Source organism: Chiloscyllium plagiosum, unplaced genomic scaffold (genome assembly GCF_037043375.1).
Source record: "Chiloscyllium plagiosum isolate Xiang-an unplaced genomic scaffold, Cpla_swu_hap1 HiC_scaffold_18, whole genome shotgun sequence".
NCBI classification, from domain to species: domain Eukaryota; kingdom Metazoa; phylum Chordata; class Chondrichthyes; order Orectolobiformes; family Hemiscylliidae; genus Chiloscyllium; species Chiloscyllium plagiosum.
In genome coordinates, this window is record NW_028270156.1 from 61,608,211 (window position 1) to 61,631,215 (window position 23,005).

Genomic DNA, 23,005 nt, shown 5'->3' on the forward strand with positions numbered 1-23,005 from the left:
AGAGAGAGGCAACTGGAATTGTTTTAACCTGAGGGTCACCACAACTCAGGAGAGGAAAGAGGTTGAGGAGAAGTGTCCTTTATGGTAATCCCAACAGGTGCAGGAATTGAACCGCACTGTTGGTGTCACTCAGCATCACAAATCAGCCAGCCAGCTAACTGAGCTAAACCAACCTCCCTTAACATGCAGGTGCAGTTGGCAGTTCAGAAGCCAAATGCAATATCAGCATTCTTTTCAGGAGAACATTAGAGCAGGAATATACTGCTGAGGTTGTATGAGCTCTGGTCTGACTGCATCTGGAATATTGTGAGCAGTTCTGGGCCCCGTATCTAAGGAAGGATGTGCTGCCCTTTGAGGGGACCCAGAGGAGGTTTCACCGGAATGATCCTAGGGATGAAGGGCTTGTCATATGAGAGGTGGTTGAGGACTCTGGATATGTACTCAATGGAGTTTCAAAGGATAAGGGAAGATCCAATTGAAACTTACAGAATATTGAGAGGCCTGAATGGAGTGGATATGGAGAAGATGTTTCCGCTCGTAGGAGAAACCACAGTCTCAGAGTGCAAGGACGTCCCTTTAGAACTAAGAAGAGGAGAGGTTTCTTCAGCCAGAGGGTGGTTAATCTGTGGAACTCATTATTGCAGAGGGCTGCCGAGGCCAAGACAGAGATAGATAGGTTCTTGTTTAGTAAGGGGATCAAGGGTTACAGGGAGAAGGCAGGAGAATGGGATTGAGAAACATTTCAGCCATATTCAAATGGCTGAGCAGAATTAATAGGCTGAATGGCCAATACTGATGCTAAGTCTTATGGTCTCTTGTGCAAGGATATAAATCACACTCTCCATTCAACTGTCATACTTCTTAAACGGGAACTGACAAACTTGAGAGAGGTAGACAGGCTTATTTTATATTGTATTAAAGATAACAAGGAAGTAAGCATTGAAAATAGAATGGATTGTAAAACAGCAATTCAATCTAACAAGTCTACTTTTTATATCTATAGATCATCTGCACATTACCCATTCTGGGCCTCTTCTCATCCCTAATTTCTGAGGGAAGATTCTGACTAAACATTCTCTGATCTCTAAAGATCATTAAGCAGATCACCTGGCTATCACATAGTCCTTGTGTCGATCATTCGACTTTACTTTTCTAGTCAATTCATTTAACATTGTTGAAACTTTATTGCTGGAACAGCACAGCAGGTCAGGCAGCATCCAGGGAACAGGAGATTCGACGTTTCGGGCACAGGCCCTTCTTCAGGAACCCTTCTTCGGCCTGTGCCCGAAACGTCGAATCTCCTGTTCCCTGGATGCTGCCTGACCTGCTGTGCTGTTCCAGCAATAAAGTTTCAACTTTGATCTCCAGCATCTGCAGACCTCACTTTCTCCTCAATTCATTTAACATCCCTTGTCCACCTCCAAAGCATGTGCTCCTTCATTATAAAGTGCTGATTGTATAGCACAGCATCACTACAGCATTTCCTTCACTGCTGTAGATAAGTGTTTAGGTGTACGCAGGATCGTGTTCATACAAACAAAGGGTTTGGAGTCTCTGTTTCAGCACAGATGTTGTACCATTTTGGAATGGCTCTATCCATCAACTTCTCTCTTTCTTTGTTCCAACAGGAGATTGTATTAGTGGTATTTTTTGGAACGGAATACATCGTCCGACTGTGGTCAGCAGGCTGTCGCAGCAAATACGTTGGATTTTGGGGAAGGCTGCGCTTTGCCAGGAAACCAATCTCAATCATCGGTGAGTCACGTTACGGTAACAGCTTTTACACAAACTGTACACTCAGGGGTTAGTCCCCAGCACCTTTTAATGGCAATGATCTGTTCAGTGACTGATTAGCCTTTTGGAGAAAGAAAGATGTTGGGGAGCATTACACTGGGGCATATAATGACTGGTGCCCCAATATATTAAATTGCTAGTTAGACCACTGAAGTATTGTATTCAGTAGGCATTTCAGGAATGCTTATTTTATAAAGCATTTCTGAGATCCTGGGGTGGGTGCCAGGAAGACTTATTGAATGGGACAGAGGTTAAGTGACTTCAGTTATGTTGAAGGACTATTTAAGTTGGTATTGAGGCAGAGAAGGCCAAGGAGAAATTTAATTGTGAAAAATTTTGATAGAGCAACTAAGCAGAAAGGTTTTGCAGTGGCAGAAAGGTCTGTAACCAGAGGAGGCAATGGTCTAGTGGACTGTTAATCGCTGGACTGTTAATCCACAGACCCCAGGTCATGTTCCTGGGACCCAGGTTCGATTCCTGTCACAGCAGATGATGGAATTTGAATTCAACAAAAATCTGGAATTAAGAGTTTGACAATGGATTGTCGATTGTTGGAAAAACCCATCTGGTTCATTAATGTCCTTTCGGGAGGGAAACTGCCATCCTTACCTGGTCTGGCCTACATGTGACTCCAGACCAACAGCAATGTGGTTGACTCTTAACTGCAAATTAGGATGGGCAATAAATGCTGGCCTAGCCAGTAACACCCTCATCCCATGAATGAATAAAAAAAACATATATTCAAGATAATTCGCAAAAGGAGAGTGAGATGAGGAAATCATTTTTTATGCACTGAACTGTTAGGATTTAGAAAGAAAGAGTAGATTCAGCACTAACTTTCAGACGTGAATTGAATAAATACTCAGGAACTTTGCTCAGATGCAGGGAAGGAGGCTAACTAAATAGCTCTTTTGAAAAGCTAGAAAAGAGGTGATGGGCCACATAGCCTCATTCTGAGCTGTTTATTACATGATTCTGGTCATACAGAATGGAGGAGACTACTCAGCCCATCACACCTGTGCTGGTACTTTGAAAGAGCCCTCCAATTTCTTTAATTCTCCCCCCCCCCCCCCCAACCCCACTCTTTCTCCTTTACATATCCACGGTGTGCTTTTGTAAATCTGGTTCTAAGTTCTTTTCTGAGGGTGCAGTTATTTTCATTCAAGAAGGGCAACCCACTTTAACTCTGTGTCTGTGCATCTCTCGCATTTACCTTCAGTGTGATAGCAATAGGACATCTGGAGCGAACTCTGAGATATTTCAGATGAGGAGAGTAAGTGGTACTGAAAACCTTGACAAAAGGAAGAGGCAAAATCTTGTAATTAGGAGGAGTCACAAAATAAGATATCAATTCAGTCTATTGTGAATGTTTCCCACAGCAGAATGAATAATTGATGATGGCATGTAGACTGATGAGCCAGCATGAAGTGCCACTGCACAAGTACCTGTTCCATTTTAACAAATAATACATAATGTGAATCCTGAGTTTTTATAATCTCCCTGATTTTGTGCTTCTTCCTGGCAGATCTCATAGTAGTGGTGGCTTCAGTTATAGTCCTCTGTGTGGGATCAAATGGACAAGTCTTTGCAACATCAGCCATCAGGTAAGCAGAGTAAGCATGGATCTCTCTACCAACTGGGTTCAGGCATGGAACGCTGTTGCCGTTAATAGTGGTTTCAGCAAACTTATAAATAAGATTTGTTTCCCCCCACCTCCTACATACATAACATATGAATTTCCACCTATTTAAACAATTAATTTGTGATGTTTGGGTCAGGTAACCCACCAGCATCTGTGAGATCAAAACATTGCCCTGTGAAAAGCCACTTCTCCCATTTTGGGCTCACTCTTTGGAAGGTTTCTTTGATACCATCTTGTACTAGACTATGGGGCTTTCTCAGTCATACACCGTGGCGAGTGAAAGAAACCAGAGAGTGACTTACTACCAATGAGAATAGTCTGTCTTTATGGTATAAAGGAGTGTAACAGAGAGTGAGTCACTGTCTAAAGTCCTCTTGTGTCTTCACTTGCACTCTTCCTATTGTAAGCATCTGGTCTCAATAAGATGGTGTGGCTATGATCAGGATCTCCAACGCAAATGTAAACATGAAGCAACTTTTTGGATCTTCAGCTTGTACCTGGTTTCAGACTTTGGGCCAGAATTCTATGCCCCTCTTGGATTGGCAAGCAGGATTATAACATTGGGGGTCATTGCAGCAAGGCTGCAGTGAAACCCTGGATGTATCTGTAAGTCAGAGGCTCCATGTTGTTCATCTTTTTGAGAGGTTTGGGAGAAGTGGAATCTGCCTGACGACCCAACAGTGCCACCGTTCCTGCATTCCAGAAAACTCCAAAATCTAGAAATGACTTTGTCCCAAGTAATCTGGACTGAAGAGCTTGCAATCTGTTAGTAAAGATCATCCATGAAGCCGTCAGGTTGTCACAAAATGCCTAGCTGGTTCATTAATAGCTTTTAGCGCAGGAAACCTAAACATGATTCCACTACCCTGTCAATGCGATTGAGTATTAACAGCCTTCTGAAATAGGTTAGCGAGCCATTCAGTTGTTTGTGGACACCTTTACCATACTGACTGGAGAGGTTCAATAAGGTCTGTCACCAACAACAAGACATAAATGGCAGTGATGCCATTATCCTGATATCAACAAACCAAAAAGCTCCAGGGCTGTAGCCAAAACATTATTTTTTCTGTTCTGATTGTCTCCCCTTTATATGTCAGCTCGGAGTTTCATTGCCAGTAGCTAAAACCACAGGCACGAGCACCCGCTGACGCATTTAATGGAGCATTGTTTCCCCTTTTGTTCCAGGGGCATTCGTTTCCTGCAAATCCTTCGAATGCTACATGTCGATCGACAGGGAGGCACCTGGAGACTTTTGGGATCGGTTGTCTTTATCCATCGACAGGTGGGGTGATCTGACTCCACGTTCTGTGGGTCAACTTAAGTGCTGAGTCATAAAGACAGCTGGCTCCCATCAAAACCTTCATCTGGTTTAACCCTAGTGTGACAAGAACTTTCTTTAACATCCATCCTTTTTGTTTGATTCAGTTCTCAAGACTTATTTATTGTACCTATAGTTGGTAGCTGTTACATTCACTGCCAAATGCAATAATTTCAATTCGCAAGTTGTATTTTACCGTTGAGGTTGATTAATGTTTTGCAGTGAGGAAATGTTAATGAGCCAGAATTCACTGAGGTGAGGCATTGCAAGTCAAGTCTGTGGACAGTTAGACATTTTCATAGAAAATCAAAACAAAAAGAGGTAAAATGGCCCTTCAGGCCTACGCATTCATTCAATATAATCGTAATTGAGCATCCTAATCAGTACCCTATTCCCAATTTTGGCACATACCCTTTGATCCTTTTAGCCCGAAGAACTAAATTTAACTTACGAGCTCATTCAACTCCTTTAAGGGATAATAATTTGCCCTAAAAATTGGAAGTTCAAGCAGGTAATGGGATATCTGGGATCTGTTAAATGAATAACCAATTTCATTACCCAATGAGATTTTAAAATCAAAATTTTGCAATTAAATTGAGCCTTTACAAACCACTTGACTTCTTAAAGTATTTTCTTTACAATCGATGCAAGACTTTTAAAATGTAATCCCAATTGTAACGAAGGAATATATTGAGAAGTAAACAAGAGAAGCTGAGAAAGAGGGTCAATTTGAGGGGCTAAATTTAAGGTCAAATCAGATGCAGAAAGAGAAACTAAGAGAGGTTGAATTAAGAGAAAGCGTAAATTAGACTGAAGGGGCAAATAAGAAAAAAAAGTTCAGACTTGGCACTTCTAAATATCTCCAACAGTTCACAAACTGAAGGGATGAGCAGTCACATTCATAATTGTTCACTTTCTGAACCAGCGAGGTGGTTAACACACTATAATAGTTTCATATTGTCCAAATGGTACTAATGCAATTAATTACTAGACTTAACTTGCTGTGCCATGTTTAATGGGTAACTTTCATCCAAACCTAGCAACTCCTTGAATTATATGGTGAAGTGATAAATGTGATATTGTTAAGACAAAACTATAGAAGAGTGATACATATCAATCAATTTGTGATTTGCAATTCAGTACAAAATCTCATGTGGTAAAAACTCCCAACAGCACAGTACTCCCTCAGTTTAATACTGGCCTGCAGTGCTTTAGCTATTTTATAATGCTACCCTTGTACCTATCTTAACTGTTTTGGTGAAAATCACGTTAAGTTCAATAAAGAGAACAAATTTTATATTTGACCTTCCACGCCTGGGGTATGTGCATGCATGGGGGAAAGAAAAGTTAACATAAGACTGAAACAATCAGACAAACCAAAAATAAATAAATTAAAAATGAGCAGACATAATACGGTATGACATTGTGCAGTGTGTGGAAGAAACAGACAAGTTTATTATTTAATCATTGAACACAACAATGTGTATTTTGGAGATATTTGCCTTTTAAAGCATTTGCACAATTTTTAAACAATTTAATTTAAGCTCTGACTAAGACTGATAAGATTAAAGCCTCTTATTGTTATGACTTAGTACATTCTTAGGTCAATTTGTGGTCAGGATAAATTTGTAACACTCTTCGCAACTAAGTTGTAATTGTCAGTCCTCTTCCATGGATGTGAAGTGAAGAGGTGATTTAGTGGGTGAAGATGTTAATCTGTTGTACTGGGAGTACTGTTCTGAGATTGGAGATGATACAGGCTAATGGGCCAATCTAGAAGTAGCAATACTTTATATCTGAACTGAAGAAAATTGTTTCTGAATCTAGCTTCAAATAAAAGATTAGATTAGATTACTTACAGTGTGGAAACAGGCCCTTCGGCCCAACAAGTTCACACAGACCCGCGACCCACCCATTCCCCTACATTTACCCCTTTTACCTAACACTACGGGCAATATAGCATGGCCAATTCACCTGACCTGCACGTCTTTGGACTGTGGGAGGAAACCAGAGCACCCGGAGGAAACCCACGCAGACACAGGGAGAATGTGCAAACTCCACACAGTCAGTCGCCTGAGTCGGGAATTGAACCCGGGTCTCTGGCACTGTGAGGCAGCAATGCTAACCACTGTGCCACCGTGCTGCCCAAAGGTAGAAAATGCTTCCTAATAAATTTGGCTTTTATTCCTTTGCATATCAAAACACAATGAATGGATTGAGAGAATTGAAGTATTTAAAATATATTTGAATAACTAGATGCAGACAGTTAAAAATCACACAACAGGTTATAGTCCAACAAGTTTAATTGGAAGCACCCTAGCTTTCGGAGCGACACTCCTTCATCAGGTGATGGAGAAAGAGCGTCGCTCCGAAAGCTAGTGCTTCCAATTAAATCTGTTGGACTATAACCTGGTGTTGTGTGATTTTTAACTTTGTACACCCCGGTCCAACACCGGCATCTCCAAGTCGTAGATGCAGAGATGTTGTTTCCACTAGTGTGAAAATTAAAAAATAAAAGATTAAAGCTGATTAGGAGGGCAATGAAGGAAACGTTTTTTTACATAAGGAGCAGTAAAATCTTGAATTTTCTTCCCTCATAAAGTCATGGATGATGGTGACTCCCAATAGTTTGGTATATTGGGAAAGTTTTCAAGAGCATGTTGAGTAGATTTATGTTCAGGAAGAGAGCTAAAAGACATTTTGTCATTTATATATATGATTTGGATGTGAATATAGGAAGAACGGTTAGTACGTTTGTAGATGACATCAAAACAGGTGGTGTAGCGGACAGTGAGGAAAGTTATCTCAGAGTACAATAGCACCTTGTTCCGATGGGCCAAGGGGTGGAAGATGGAGCTTAATTTAGATATTAATTTAGATATTAGGTATTTTGGTAACTCAAATCAGGGCAGGATTTGTGCACTTCTTGGGGAATGTTGCTGAATAAAGAGAATGTATGGTGCAGGTTCATAGTTTTCTGAATGTAGAGTCACAGGGAGACGGGATGGTGAAGAGGCATTTGGTACAAATTGGTCAGTGCATTCAGTACAGGAGTTAGGAGGTCATGTTGTGGCTGTGCAGGATGTTGGTTAGACCACTTTTGGAATACTGTGTTCAATTCTCATCACCCTGCTTTTGGAAAGATGTTAATAAATTTGGAAGGGCATAGAAAAGATTTACAAGGATGTTGCCAGGGTTGGAGAGTTTGAGCTTTAAGGAGAGGCTGAATAGGCTGGGGCTATTTTCCCTGGAACGCCGGGGGCTGAGGGATGACCTTACGGAGATTTACAAAATCATGAGGGCTATGGATAGGATAAATAGACAAGGTCTTTTCCCTCGTGTGGAGGAATCGAAAACTATAGTACAATGGTTTAAGGTGAGAGGGGAAAGATATAAAAGGAACTTAAGGGGAAAATTTTTCACGCAGAGGGTGGTGCATGAATGGATTGGGCTGCCAGAGGAAGTGGTAGAGGTGGGTACAATTACAGCATTGGCAATTGGAGTCAAGATTAGTGTGGTGCTGGAAAAGCACAACAGGTCAGGCAGCATCCGAGGAACAAGAAAATCGACGTTTCAGGCAAAAGCCCTTCATCAGGACCTGATTTTCCAGCTCCTCGAATGACCTGCTGTGCTTTTCCAGCACCACTATAATCTTGACTATGATCTCCAGCATCTGCAGTCCTCACTTTCGCCGAGCATTGGCAATTGGATGGGTGCCTGAATAGGAAACATTTAGAGGGATATGGGTCAAATGCTGGTCAATGGAACTGGATTAATTTTGGATATCTGGTTGGCATGGACAAGTTGGACTGACGAGTCTGTTTCTGTGCTGAACACCTCTAATGTGTCTATGACATGGAGCTCAGGCAACTAAATGGAGTTGCAATGCAGATCAGCCAAGATCTCGATAAATGATGGAGCAGACTCTAGGGGTTGAATTGCTTTTGTGATAGTGTCATGCTCACAGCATCTTTCACCAGTAATAATAATGATTTGAAAATAACATTGAGTAGTAAATGTCTGCCTTTTAATTTTCTTACTTTATCTTTGATAGGAGCTGATTACAACTCTTTACATCGGGTTCCTGGGCCTGATCTTTTCTTCCTACTTTGTGTATCTGGCTGAAAAAGATGCTGTGGATGACAGTGGCTCCCAACAGTTTGGTAGTTATGCAGACGCCCTATGGTGGGGTGTGGTAAGTATCTTTAAGCTGTCCGCTGAACTGAGTCGTTTGGGAACTAGGGATTACTTTAGCAATCTGACGCGATAAGGAAATGGGTTGTAAAAGACTGTAATAGGGGCCAGGGATAATTAGTATCTGCTGTTTCCAGTTTGAAACACTCCTGTAATTTTCTGCTGAGCTACAACCCCTGTCTTCTCCTGTTACAATTTTCTGATTGATATCTGGGTAGGTTAATGAGAAACTTGTGCTGTCTGTTCCAACAAGACCTTATAGGGAACCCAGAGGTCTGCTTGGTGTATCGTGGCTCTGTAAGCAATGTTGCTCCCTGACTTACAGTGGCTGAAAGGTGGGATTCTTTCTCTTCACTATGACCAACTGAATTGGCACTGGAGTGAATGAGATCTGGCCCAGGGCTGTCTGACAGTGCAAAGCACTAAATGAATGTTACCTAAATCCCTGCCAAGTTCCTTTTCTGTGTACTGGATGCTTTCTAAATAAAAACTATATTTTTTTAAGGAAAAGTCATTAAACTGACTGCTGTGGAGAAGTAATGCTCCTTGGAACCATAGCAATTTACAACATAAATTGATGCCATTTGGCTCATCATGTTTGTGCTGATTTTTTCCTGAAGCAATGTAATAGTAAACCCACTATTGTGCTGTCTCCTTCAAGCCTTTATCTTCCTCTGCTTAAAATATTTATCCAATTCTCCTGCAACATACACAATTATCTCCGCTAATCACTCACTGTGGTAAACTATTCAATGTGCCAACTCTGAGTTAAAAAAGAATTCTCCGAACCTTTCTCCTTATTCACATAGTTAAATTGTCGAGCAATGACTGTGACTGCTCAATCAGGGGAAATAACATTTTTCTAATCCAATGAAAGCGCTTTAAATTAAGACTCGTCTATAAAATTTCCCATGAGCATTTTGTTTTACATTTCAAATGCTCCCAAGTATCTGTAGTCTTTCCTTAGAATAAGGGTTTCTAATTTCTTGAATTAGGATATTCTGGGGCTCAGTCTATAGCAATCCTGCCTTTGAAATACTCAGACCTGTTGGCCATAGTTGAGATGTACACACTGTGGTTTATCTACTTTTTGTAATTTACATAAATGATTTGGATGCGAGCATAAGAGGTACAGTTAGTAAGTTTGCAGATGACACCAAAATTGGAGGTGTAGTGGACAACAAAGAGGGTTACCTCAGATTACAACAGGATCTTGACCAGATGGGCCAATGGGCCGAGAAGTGGCAGATGGAGTTTAATTCAGATAAATGCGAAGTGCTGCATTTTGGGAAAGCAAATCTTCGCAGGACTTCTACACTTGATGGTAAGGTCCTAGGGAGTGTTGCTGAACAAAGAGACCTTGGACTGCAGGTTGATAGCTCCTTGAAAGTGGAGTCGCAGGTAGATAAGATAGTGAAGAAGGTGTTTGGTATGCTTTCCTTTATTGGTCAGAGTATTGAGTACAGGAGTTGGGAGGTCATGTTGAAGCTGTACAGGATATTGGTTAGGCCACTGTTGGAATATTGCATGCAATTCTGGTCTCCTTCCTATTGGAAAGATGTTGTGAAACTTGAAAGGGTTCAGAAAAGATTTACAAGGATGTTGCCAGGGTTGGAGGATTTGAGCTATAGGGAGAGGCTGAACAGGCTGGGGCTGTTTTCTCTGGAGCGTTGGAAGCTGAGGGGTGACCTTATAGAGGTTTACAAACTTATGAGGGGCGTGGATAGGGTAAATAGGCAAAGCCTTTTCCCTGGGGTTGGGGAGTCCAGAACTAAAGGGCATAGGTTGAGAGGCGAAAGATATAAAAGAGACCTACGTGGCAACTTTTTCACACAGAGGGTGGTACATGTATGGAATGAACTGCCAGAGGAAGTGGTGGAGGCTGGTACAATTGCAATATTTAAGAGGCATTTGGATGGTTATATGAATAGGAAGGGTTTGGAGGGATATGGGCCGGGTGCTGGCAGGCGGGACTAGATTGGGTTGGGATGTCTGGTCGGCATGGACAGGTTGGACCAAAGGGTCTGTTTTCATGCTGTACATCTCTATGACTCTATGACTCTAATCACCAGGCAGACCATACCAACATTTGACCACTATTTCCCAAAGTGTGTGGGTGAATATAAGAAACAGGCAGATGCTGGCATCATCTGTGAATCTCAGCCATGTGCGGCCCATCACCTGAGTTCTTCCTATGATGAAGTATCTATAATTGCAGACCGTTCTTCAACAGTGACCTCTGTATGAAGTTGTTGTCACGCCTTCACTCTTGGACAAGGTGATCCGTTTTCAAAACAACGTGAATCTCTACTTGGTTTTCTGTGTCTTTTCTTTTGCTAATCTCCAGCTCCATATCACAACTTGCTTATCTAAAGAATTGAGAATTCTCCTTTCAAATTCTTTTAATAAGGGTGTATGCTGACTGATATATCAAACTTAAATACTGTTTATGTTGTTACAATCCATTCCTTACCTTAACCCAATTGTTTCATGTCCTGTCCTAAATATTTACCCCTATACTTATAATTTGTAAAAATTGAAGCGAAATGCCTATGTAATTTTTTAATGATGAGGGAGAAGTGTAAATTGAATTCTTTGACTTTTCTCATCTCCTGTGTGTAAGTTTTGATTTTTCTCCCTTTTGTTTGTCTCTTTTGAAAGGCTATGATACATTCCCCTCTTTTTGTGAAGTCCTAGAGGAAATCAAGCCACGTCAGATTCTCTTTAGGAGTTAAAACAGATGAATGGTTTATTCATGCAGTTGAACCCAGGGAATAATGATCAACACACACACACACACACACACACACACAAGGAAAGGTAACTTGAGAGGTATGGGCATGAATTCAATGTCTGGAGAAACTACTATTCATAGGAACTCATGTTCACATGGCAATGGTTTCAGAATTATTTTTGAAGTTGACAAAGGTACAACATGATGATGTTCGTCAACCTTTTAGGCAAATTTAAGATTTCTTCCAGAAACCAAGGGCAGACCTTTTCCAGTTTCAGTTGTGGTTTTGCTGATTGCCTGGTCTGCCATGGTTCAGAGCTAGGTTCCTTCTAAACTATTTCTTTCCTGCGGCATGGACCTTCAAGTTTTGTGCATGGCAGCGACTTCCAGTGTGTGGCCACATGGCTCAGAGGGAACGCCGGCTTAGAGTCAGTTGCTTTGCACAATCCTCCGCTCTTCAACTCCTTTCGTTGTGCATTTGGGCTCGTTGGTGGTGTTCACATTAGAATGACATGGAAGGATCAACCAAACACCACTTCAGAGACTGCAAACCAGAAGCTGCCCCTCACACACTGATGCTGGACCATGAAGGTACAGAAAGGAATACTGGCACCCCACTTCTTGGATAGGGACATGGTGTTGCTGAGGCACAGGCTGGAGGACGGGAATTGAATGCTAAATGTCATGGTGGGCAATGGTACCAGAGTAAGCCAGATAGCAGCCAAGGTCAGTGTTGTGTCTCAGGATGAAGCAGAGTGCCCCTCAGTACAGGAAGGAGGTCAGTGATCTTCAATGTCTTCCAGATATGTGCACAAACCTGAACTCTATCGCTGAGGCATGAGCACTAAAAGGGGAGGATCTCAATGGGTTACCCCACAAGGGTAACTGCTAACATCTTCTCTCTGCTACCATGCACTCTCGGAACCACCACTCACTCTAACTCTGCCACTGTACATGCATCTCACCAAGCCTCATGGACCTCATCTCTCACTGTTGGATCAATTACATTCATGCACTGGCTCTCATTCACCTCGGTCTCCCAAGCTGCTAACTCTTTCTGACCTCTGGGATCTTCCTACTCACAGAGGACACCTCACCACCTCCACCCCTCTCCTGCTCATGCATCACCATCAACTGCTCTTTCACATTTCATTCAATACTGTACAGTTCCGCTCTTTCTTTCATTACAGGAAAAAAGGCCCATAACAAATCTGAGGGGACATGAACCTGTGAATTGGTGGCAGACATTAAGCTGCTTGCTCCCTGTGAGGAGTTAATTCTAGAATTATATAAAGAAGAACACAATTGCTCATGTGGATATAGGGAGACCTCAATGGGAAGCTAGCCCCATTAGCTCCATTGAGCTGTGCTGCTCTCCCATTACCACCAGCGCAAATTCATTCTTAATGTGCACAAGCTTTTAGACAACTAGTATTCTTTCTTTGCTTATGCACCCAATGAGCTTCCACAAAGAAGCGGCCAGCACTGGAGACCGTCAGCTCCATCTCCAACTTGAGGAGGAAGTCATGGACACTCGCCAGCAAGACCTTCCTCTCCACCAGCTCACACCCTTTCTCCTCAGTGGCTTCTCTTCCTAGATTAGAGCACAGTCTAGTGAACATATCACTAGCACACCTGGCCGAGAAAGTAACGTCCCTAGTTTCTGACTCTAGACACCTGCACCTGCTCAGCTCCATAAAAAAATGGTCCTGGCCATTGGTAACTTAATAAAAATGGTCAGGCAGGCAAAGGAGCAGCAAGCACATTCATTAGAAGTGGTTGATCAACTGGATTAAAGGATGAAGGAGTCCATCAATGTTAGCAGTACTGTGCTGGCTCTGACTTGAATGTGACTGGCTGTCTCCATGGGCAAATCGTCTCTGCAATGGAGAACCAGGTACAGCATACCCAGTGCTGAAAATGTGTTGCTGGAAAAGCGCAGCAGGTCAGGCAGCATCCAAGGAACAGGAGAATCGACGTTTCGGGAATTCCTGAAGAAGGGCTTATGCCCGAAACGTCGATTCTCCTGTTCCTTGGATGCTGCCTGACCTGCTGCGCTTTTCCAGCAACACATTTTCAGCTCTGACCTCCAGCATCTGCAGCCCTCACTTTCTCTCACAGCATACCCAGTGTCTATCAGATATGTGCACACACCTGAACTCGATCACTGTAGCCACGAATGCCTAACGGGGATGACCTGAAAGGACCTCAACCTCACTCCAGATTTCCCTTCTTCTCCAGAATTCAGGCACCCAAAGCAAGAGATGGGGCTACAGACATGAGCCTCAGAACCATCTTCTCTGGACAATCAAGAGATGTTTAGCCCCTGCCTGAGGGGACCTGACAGGCCAACTCCCCTGAGTAAAATTGGATGGTCCCCTTGATTGACGGTGATAGTGCCTCCTGACTGACCATACCTGACTCAACACCACTAAGGACTGTGCCACTTTGACTTTTACACATGGCCTTTTCCTTGAAGCATGTGCAGTGTGTTTTCCACATAATCTGCTGGCACATGCTGCAGCAGTAACATTAGTGCAGCATGATGCCACACAATGACCTGTCTACATCCTTGATGTTTCATGTCTCTCCACTATGACCAGCTCCCTGCCTGAGCCTCTGTACTCAAAAGCCATGCAAGCCAGAGAGACTGAATAGCCTGTAGCTGAGCAGGGAAGGGCCTGTGCACCAAGAAAGCAATGTGAATAGACAGACTGGCAGCCTCTATTTAAACTCAAGGTGAATGAGTGCTAAGAAAGCAAGCTAAAGGCCAGAAGGTGCATCTTGTCCAAATGCCATTTGGCAGGGGTGTAAAAGTCATGCGTTGAACTCCAAAGTACAATGGCGAAGTGCTGAAGTGTGGGAGTTGGTCTGAATGTGGGCGTGATTATGTGGTGAGGCTTGGTGGTTTGTCAATGCCAACCTTCATGGGTGAAGGGTCAAAGAGAATGATGTTCACAGAGATGCAGTGACAAGATGCTGAAGGTACATTGGATGATGGCAAGGACAAGCAATCGTGAGCTGTGGCCACCAAGTTTCCATTCTGATTGGAGGGTCCAGAATATGCAGCATTTAGTTTCTCAGGGAAAGAGAGGAGAACTGGAACACTGAAATACTGAACACTTAAAAAGAAATGCAATTTTGGATATTAATAAGATCTAAATATATGAAAATCAGGAAGCTGCCACTCAATACCAAGAGTCATAAGTATTTGAGGCTTGAGAGGAATATCCCAAAACATTTTCTTGACGTCAAGATTCTGATATTTTCATCCTCTGTATTTTCCCAACCTCATGCCATTGCTCGTGTCACACCAGGGAGGAGAAATTTCTAATCCAAGTTTTCGAGCAGGTTGAGACTTGAGGCAAATTTAGTTCGACATGGAATCTTTGATTTCCTTGCTTCCAACATTCTCCTTGATGCTAACATTTGGTTCTTATCTCAGTGAGCCAACGGTGTCTCAAGATTACAGTTAGTTTCAACAAAGGCTGGGGTGATATTTGTCCTGTATCTGATTCGGCAACAAATGGTCCTCGTCCTTCTAGCCAGGGGTCCAGTGCTCACCTTAGGAGATAAATGTGACTATTAACACCACAACAGGCATAATGTCTTTAAGCTTCAGTGACCCAGTGAAGATCCATAATTCCTTTATATGTGATAAATGGCAAGCCATTAGTGTCAATTCAAGCATAATGAGTTTCAGTAGTTCATCCTGTGTTCAGAACTGACTGGGGAGACACATTGTCTGCTGGTCTCTTCTGTTTGGGGACCAGAAGGTCTAAACTAGGGTGTGACATTCCAGGGGTACGATGTCTGAGCTCTGTCCTGGTAACTGGTAGTTTGACTTTTGCAGAAGTTATATCATGTGATTAAAAGCAGCCCTGCCTTTCTTTTAGTTTGGCCAAGTCCTTTTTCAAAATTAAACAAGCATAGCACTTAAAACAATTTACGATCTCTCCTCATGCCTATGATAAGCATCTCTTCTGCTCAATCCTTCATAGTTGAGTTTCCCCATCATGCTTGACTGGTCATATGTCCACTGAACAGTGCTTTTACATTAGTTATTTTATTTGACCTAAATTTTGCTTTCATGTTAGCTCATTCCAGCCGGTAGCTGGGTCTAATCATTTTTTTCAATTAATCTTAATTTTGAGGCTACTACAGCTGGAAGCCTCAAATTTTGAACGCTGACCTTGTCTTACACAAAGCCAATGTGACCAATGTATTTAATTGTTTGAAAGATACCAAAAAGTATGACACTCATCGACGCTATTGTTAATTAGCTTTAGATTTTCAGACTTTAGTGATGATTCTAAGCTACCCCTGCTTTGAAGCAAACTGGTGATGTACAGATTTCTTCTGTCCTGAAGAACTGCCCAAAAGCTTGCAATACTTTACTTTATAAGCTCGCTGCAATTGTTGAGAAATTTTACAGTGCTAAATTTCCACTTAAAATAAATGTACGAGAGGGAGGGGGAAATAATATTCAGAGAGAAAAAGTAACGTCAACTTGATATTCCAAAGCAAATTCTTTATTTCTCCACTTCTCTGCCTTTGTATTCTATGTGTTGGTTTATTTTTTCTGATGGTGCCAGAGAGTGGTGACACTATACAGCATTTTTCACTGTATTTTGTATCAAGATACACATGACACTGAATAAATCAAATCAAATAAATAAATACATCAAAACTGCCTGCATGGACAATCTTCACAGATCACTGGCAGGAGAAAAGGTTCAAAGCTTCCTCACTGCAATGAAAGTATTTCTAGATCTTAAATGCATGTTTGGATTCATTGTATCACCACTGAAGAAGGCACACTAACATCATTACAACCACACACAAGTGATTATGGCCCAGTTTCATTTTGCTATAATGGAGCGTGTGTCCACAGCAAAGAAATTGGAAATCACAAGTCCCAGACCTGAGCTGTCGTCTCTCACCTACATGGAGATAACTCGCAGTTTAAGTGTGCCTGGTTACTGGAGGTAGCTAGGAGAAAGTGAGGACTGCAGATGCTGGAGATCAGAGTTGAGAGTGTAGTGCTGGAAGAGCACAGCAGGTCAGGCAGCATCGGAGGAGCAGGAGAATCGATGTTTCGGAAATCAGCCCTTAATCAGGAGCCTTGATGAAGGTAGCTGACTGTTTCCATGATCAGCTGCCTTCCTTTAAATTGGAGTTTGAATCAATGGTTTGGGGGACCCAGAGTTTGGAATTTAGATCAGCTAAGATCAGTTCTGTTCTCAGTGAGATAGCTAAGGTGGTCTTTTTGTCAAGAGAAGTCAGGCATGGAGGCTGAAGGGCAAAGAGTGGGTGGTGGGTGCGAGTTGAAATAAGTTGCCTTTGCGTTATCATAAAGGCCATGAGGATGATTGAGGGTATAAGGGACTTGAAGGGCTGTGGGTGATGGGCAAAAGGGACAGGGTTGAATGGAGAAGCGTATGAACGACCATGCAGGATGGTCATAGAATGGGATAGTGAGTATGAAGTGTCATGTAGGTAAGTAAGTTACCATGCAAGAGGGACAGGTGGGCACCGGGTCATACATTGGCATGAGTGAGGCTTGGCTATCTTCAGGATCTAGTCACCTCCATCCGGGTTGTCTGGCCTCACTCCCAGCTACCTCCTCACCCTGCAATAATCCCAACTTGCACCCTCCAAGTCCCACGGAACTCTGGAAGTATGGCTGGTGATTTTTAAAGCTCAAGTGCTTTAAAGCACAAATGCCGGGAGTCAGGCGTTATGCAGTTTAAATAGTGCCAATGTTCACAGAAGCAGACAGTTTTATTGAAATGATATTGAGCTTTCTTTTGTTGATGTTACAGGGGGTTAATCTTCCTTTCACAACCATGAGAGATTCTCAGGACAATCAGAGCAGATTTTCACTTTTTGTAATTCAGTCATTTTGAGGAAAACAGCAATGCCAGTAAAACTTTGGGTTAAGCACACATTAAGGTGTTAGCAATGTGTGCTATTACATTTCCAACTTATAGCACCTTTATAAATAAAACTGCTTTACTGTTCGTCAGCACATACCCAGAACTCCCCTAACTGCTGACCAAAGCCAATTGTTCCTTCTCACACCATTAATTTGAGTTAGGTCTAAGACCTGTTTTAGACAGAAAGTTATAAACTATGTGCCTAGGATCATAACAACACCAGCACAGAAGGAGACTATACAGCCACTGTATCTGTGTCAGTACAGGCTGAGTACTGAAATTATGTACTCTGCTCTTCACCTTGTCACCTTTAATGCTTTCCTTCTTCAAGTGTTTATCTAATTCCCCCTGAATGCTGTGATTAATTTACGTATTCATTTACTTATTGTACTGTATTCTTTGTGTACAAAAAAAAGCTCTGCTAATCTTAATGTTTCTAGCATGGGGTTTATGTGCTTTGTTATGTATTTAATAAGTTTCTGAAAATAATATACTTCTTCTCTTCAACTATTTTGAAATGAAGACCATTTTTATAACTATGGCCACCAAGCCACTCCAGTCTCTGCCCACTACTTCAGCAAAATTAGTTCTTTCCTCACCACATTAAATCAATTTTGTATTTTTTAAAAATGCCTCCAATATACCCAATCTATTGTTAGTTATTTGATTTGATTTATTATTTTCATACACACCTAAGTACAGTGAAAAATTTTGTTTTGCGTGTAGTACAGCAAATCACAACATACAAAGACACAAAAATCATAGGGTGATTGAAGAGGGTGAGGAATACAGAGTTACAGTGTCAATTTTACAGACTTGGAATTGAGGTTTAAAAGTGCAGAATGATTCTAAGAAACGGAAGAATAAGATTTGCTGTAGAGAGCTCACAAAGAGTCATCATGTGTCAGCACAGATATGTAACATGTTCTGTCAAAGGGCTACTGTGAGCACCATCAAAGGGCTACAGTGATCCTGAAGTATCAATCTACAACAGAATGTATTCCATAGGTTGTACTAATTCAAGATGTTAGACTGCAACTTCATACCACTTTCTCACCTACCATTGGTAAAAATCACTTCAAATGTGGGCATTCTGTCAGTTGTGGTTGGTAAATGCAGATGTGGAGTTCCTATTTTGGGTTTTATTTTGCTGAGAGGCAGCGTAGTTGCTTGTGGCTTCCTTTTCAGATGGATTAGAATTCAAATTACTACCTGCTCTCTCGCTTTCACTACTTGAGTGTCTAACGTGCTTCCTATTTCTTCCACAGAATCAGTAATAGAATAGTTTGTTAAAGTCTGCATCGCAGTGAAAGGCTTGATTTAGTGATAAGGCCCCCAACTGTAATGTGTTCTTTTCCTTCCAATGAGAGAATCAGTGCAGTTTTGTAACAGGACACCTGTTTGCACTTCAAATGGAAACCAGGGGTGTATGTTGGTGAATTATTGATAAAGCTGTGTTATCTTTGAAGAAAGGACATCTGTGCACTGGTATCAGTCAGTGGCTCTGCCTCCAGGACTGAAAGCTGAAGCTTTTCCTTCAGATCAGTATCATGCTGTCGTGTGACTTCACATTTCTAATCCTTTCTATTTTTGTTCAGGCACATGCTCCCCAGCTGTGCTCCATTACATTGTTCCTCTAATCATTCACTGAATTAAGAAAAGAAAGGGAAGGAAAAAAAAGTATCTCTAACAAGGCTTTTACTTGTGTGAACTTGTTAAGTGTCTGATTTCAAACAAAAGAATATCTTTTTCTCTGCTTGGAATGAGAGCTGTACACCTCGGATATTGTTTCACTCTGTCTTCATACCTTTATGGTTGTGACCCCTTCCCTTTATGTTTTACTTTGCAATTAACTCCTAAAACGTAAAGCTCCCATAGACTACTCGGATATTGAACTTTTTATTTCAAAAGCTGACGTTTAAAGAATAAACAGCAATCACCAGTAACCAACGAACGATGCAGGCTGAGCCTAGTTATTCCAATGCAGCTGGGAATGTGCATGATTTCACTTCTTCTCAACAGCAACATTTTGGAATAGCGTTCAAGAACATTGGCTCACGTGTTTATGCACATAGATCTTTGAAGGTGGCAAGCCAAATTGCTGTTCAAAAACAGCACATGGAATCTTGTCTTTAGCAAAATGATGACGAGCATAAAAACAGAGAAGTTAAGAAGGTTAGTCTTATTCATTCACAGGATATGGGCATAGCTGGCTAGATTTATAGCTAGTACCTAATTGCCCAGAAGGCAGTTAAGAGTCAACCACAATGCTGTGGGTTTGGAGCACATTTTGGCCAGACCAGGTAAGGATGGCAGTTTCCTTCCCTAAAGGATGTTAATAAACTAGACGGGTTGTTCTAACAGTCACTGATGGTTATCATTGGCCCCTTAATTCCAGACTTTTATTGCTTTCAAATTCTACCATCTGCTATGGATTAGAACCCATGATCGAAGAATAACCTGGGTGTCTGGATTAATAGTCTATTGGCAATACCATAAGCCCATCACACTCGTTCCCCCCCATCCCGCCACTTTATAATTAAAGCTGCACGGTTCACTGAGTAGGCCTCAGCTGGAGTATTGTGTCCGGTTCCAGACACCACACCTTTGTGATAGATGTGAAAGCCTGAGACAAGATAGAGAGGACGTGTCGTAAAATGATAACAGAGCGTGGTTATGCAGAGATTGAAAAGCTAATAGTAGATTTGGCAGAATTACGCAAAATTATGAGAAGTTTGGATTGAGTAAATGAGGCGAGACTCAGAGGGGTTAGAAACAGATGGCCAGAGATTTAAGATAATGATCACAAAAAAGGCAAGATTTGACTTCGCAAGATGCTGTACTTTGAAGGACGGTGGTAATTGGATTCAGTAACACCTTTCAGAAGGGATTTGGATGTATACTTGGATAAAATTGCAAAGGTAAAAAGAAAGAGTTGGGAGGGGTTTAAGAATAATTGGATGGCCCTTCCAAAGAACTGTTGGATGCAGTGGTCTCCTTCTGTACTGCGCTTTTCAATGTATTTATGGAGAATATCTTAACTCCCCTGAAGCAGTTTGAGTTTGGATTTGGTGAGAAGTGAAAATGCTTAAAAAAGAAAGGAACCTCAATGTCAATCTATCTCAGTCATGCCCACTTGCAGTATTTCTTCATGTTTATTTCAGTTTTTAAGCATCTGCAATACTTTGCCTTTGTAGTGGCAACACCATGCAGCTCTCCTCTGATGATATCATCATCACATAGGATCAGAAACTCGCCTGTCTGTTATACACCCTATGCAATATTCAGTCACTCTGAGTTCGATGGTGCTGATTTTTGGTGCGTCATGTGATGATTGATTTGGCAAAGATGAGGAAAGTGATTTAAACTCAGTTAAGTTAATTCCACTGCCAAGATTTCAGTGTTTTGACACAGTAGCACTTCCCTTGAAAGCAATCTTAAAATTCACAAGCTGGTCTTTTCCTACACAGGTGACAGTCACAACAATCGGATATGGAGACAAGGTTCCCCAGACCTGGATCGGCAGGACAATTGCTTCATGTTTCTCCGTCTTTGCAATTTCATTTTTTGCACTTCCAGCTGTAAGTTTTTTTTTTAATCTAATTTTGTGGCATAGGAATTGATTGAAATTTTGACTTATTGCTTAGGTCAACCAGAATAAGAGTTACCATATGTATCGTCTCATTGTATGTAGTAATTCTTTCATAAGGGAATGTATTTAGTTGGAAAGCTTGTTATTGTGAGGAAGTGTCCAATGATTAACCTACCTAGGTTCATAAAGACACTCCAATAATCATCATTATTCCAATTGAGAAGCCGAGTCACTGGAAACATAGAACTGATCACTAGCATGCCATGTTGATACTCCCCTTTAGCATTCATTGAGGATAAAAAGGAATTATGTAGTCAACAGATACCTGGGTAATATGTTGGTACAGGCTGAATAGAATCCTGATGAGAAAGATATGTAGCAAAGTATATATCTGACTAAGACAATCAAATGAATCTGATTGGAATTCATTCATTTTAGTTTATACGTAAATCATTTCATTATATGTGACTTTAAAATAAATCTGTGCCATCTAATTATCATCTGTCTATTTTACCTTGGAAATCTGATGACTGACCTTGCTTTGCAATTGCTATATAGAAAGTGAAAGACCAGTGAAAGTCAATCAAGGATGTAGAAAACATTGGGGTATTTGGAACAGTAAGGATGAAGCCGCAATGGATAGTCTTTCAGACTTCCAGAGGGGTGATGCAGAATAATAGCAAGTCCAACTGTATTGGGTCACATAGGTTGATGTAGTGATTCCAGGAAAGAGATTGGCAAATATTGCAGTTTTCGGATATCAGGTCAGACAGCTTTTAATCAGACGTGGTAAATACTAACTATATATAGGCCAAGGCTTCATCTATGCCACGAGGCTACTAGAGAGAATGATCTCTAGTATCATGTGATTTTACATCAATTTCCAAAGAACGTTACCTTATTTACATATTCACATTGAAGCCTAATACTACAGCTGAGTCTGCTTCCATGCTCGACATCTCTATGACTCTATGACTCTATCAGTAGTGTAAAGTGACAACCTTTGGGAGAATTTATACAACAAATGACACCATTTTGAAAAGTGCAGGAAGTCCTCAGCGTCCATGTACTTGAAAGTGGAAGGGTCAGTTAGTAAGATCTTTAAAAATGAATCATATGGGTTCCTTGAGTTTATAAATAAGGAACAGATTGTTGAGGCAAAGAAAACATGCTAGAACTTTATAAATCCAACTCTGTTACCAAATTAGAATGGGGAATTCAGGAGAAAGTTATTTATCCAGTATAGTTAGCATGTGTGACTTAACCACTGTATGGAGTAGTTAACGCAAATACCATAAAATCATTTAAAGAGAAGTCAGATAGTAAATTGGACGGAAAGAAATAGATGGATCAACAGGTAGGTTAAGATAAAGAGCAATAGGAGGAGCTACTGGGGAACACAAGCATCTGTATTATCTATATCATCTGGGGCAGCATGGTGATTTCATGGTTAGTATTGTTGTCTCACAGTGCCAGGGACTCGGGTTCGATTCCGCCCACATGGCGACTGTCTAAATGGAGTTGGCACATTCTCCCCGCATCTGTGTGGGTTTCTTCCGAGTGCTCTGGTTTTCTCCTACGGTCCAAAGATGTGCAGGTTAGGTGGATTAGCCATGCTAAATTACTCATAGTATCCAGGGATGTGTAGGTCAGGAGAATTAGTGATTAGAACTGCAAGGTTACAGGGATTGGGGTGGGATGCTTTTCGGAGGATCGGTGTGGATTTGATGGACGAATGGCCTGCTTCCTCACTATAGGCATTTGATGAAGTGAAGTATTGAAGAGCTGTGTT

General features: G+C 41.5%; 1 protein-coding gene across 3 annotated transcripts in view; it reads left to right on the forward strand.

Annotated features, from left to right (window-relative positions):
- The window catches only part of LOC122557942 (potassium voltage-gated channel subfamily KQT member 1), a 693,104-nt gene that overhangs the window by 241,452 nt on the left and 428,647 nt on the right, over window positions 1–23,005 (forward strand). For all 3 annotated transcript variants that reach the window (XM_043706180.2, XM_043706184.2, XM_043706182.2), the window contains exons 4-8: window positions 1,629–1,755; window positions 3,320–3,398; window positions 4,622–4,718; window positions 8,809–8,949; window positions 21,092–21,202. In XM_043706180.2, the coding sequence (XP_043562115.1) occupies window positions 1,629–1,755; window positions 3,320–3,398; window positions 4,622–4,718; window positions 8,809–8,949; window positions 21,092–21,202 (555 nt within the window). The remainder of the gene's footprint in view (window positions 1–1,628; window positions 1,756–3,319; window positions 3,399–4,621; window positions 4,719–8,808; window positions 8,950–21,091; window positions 21,203–23,005) is intronic.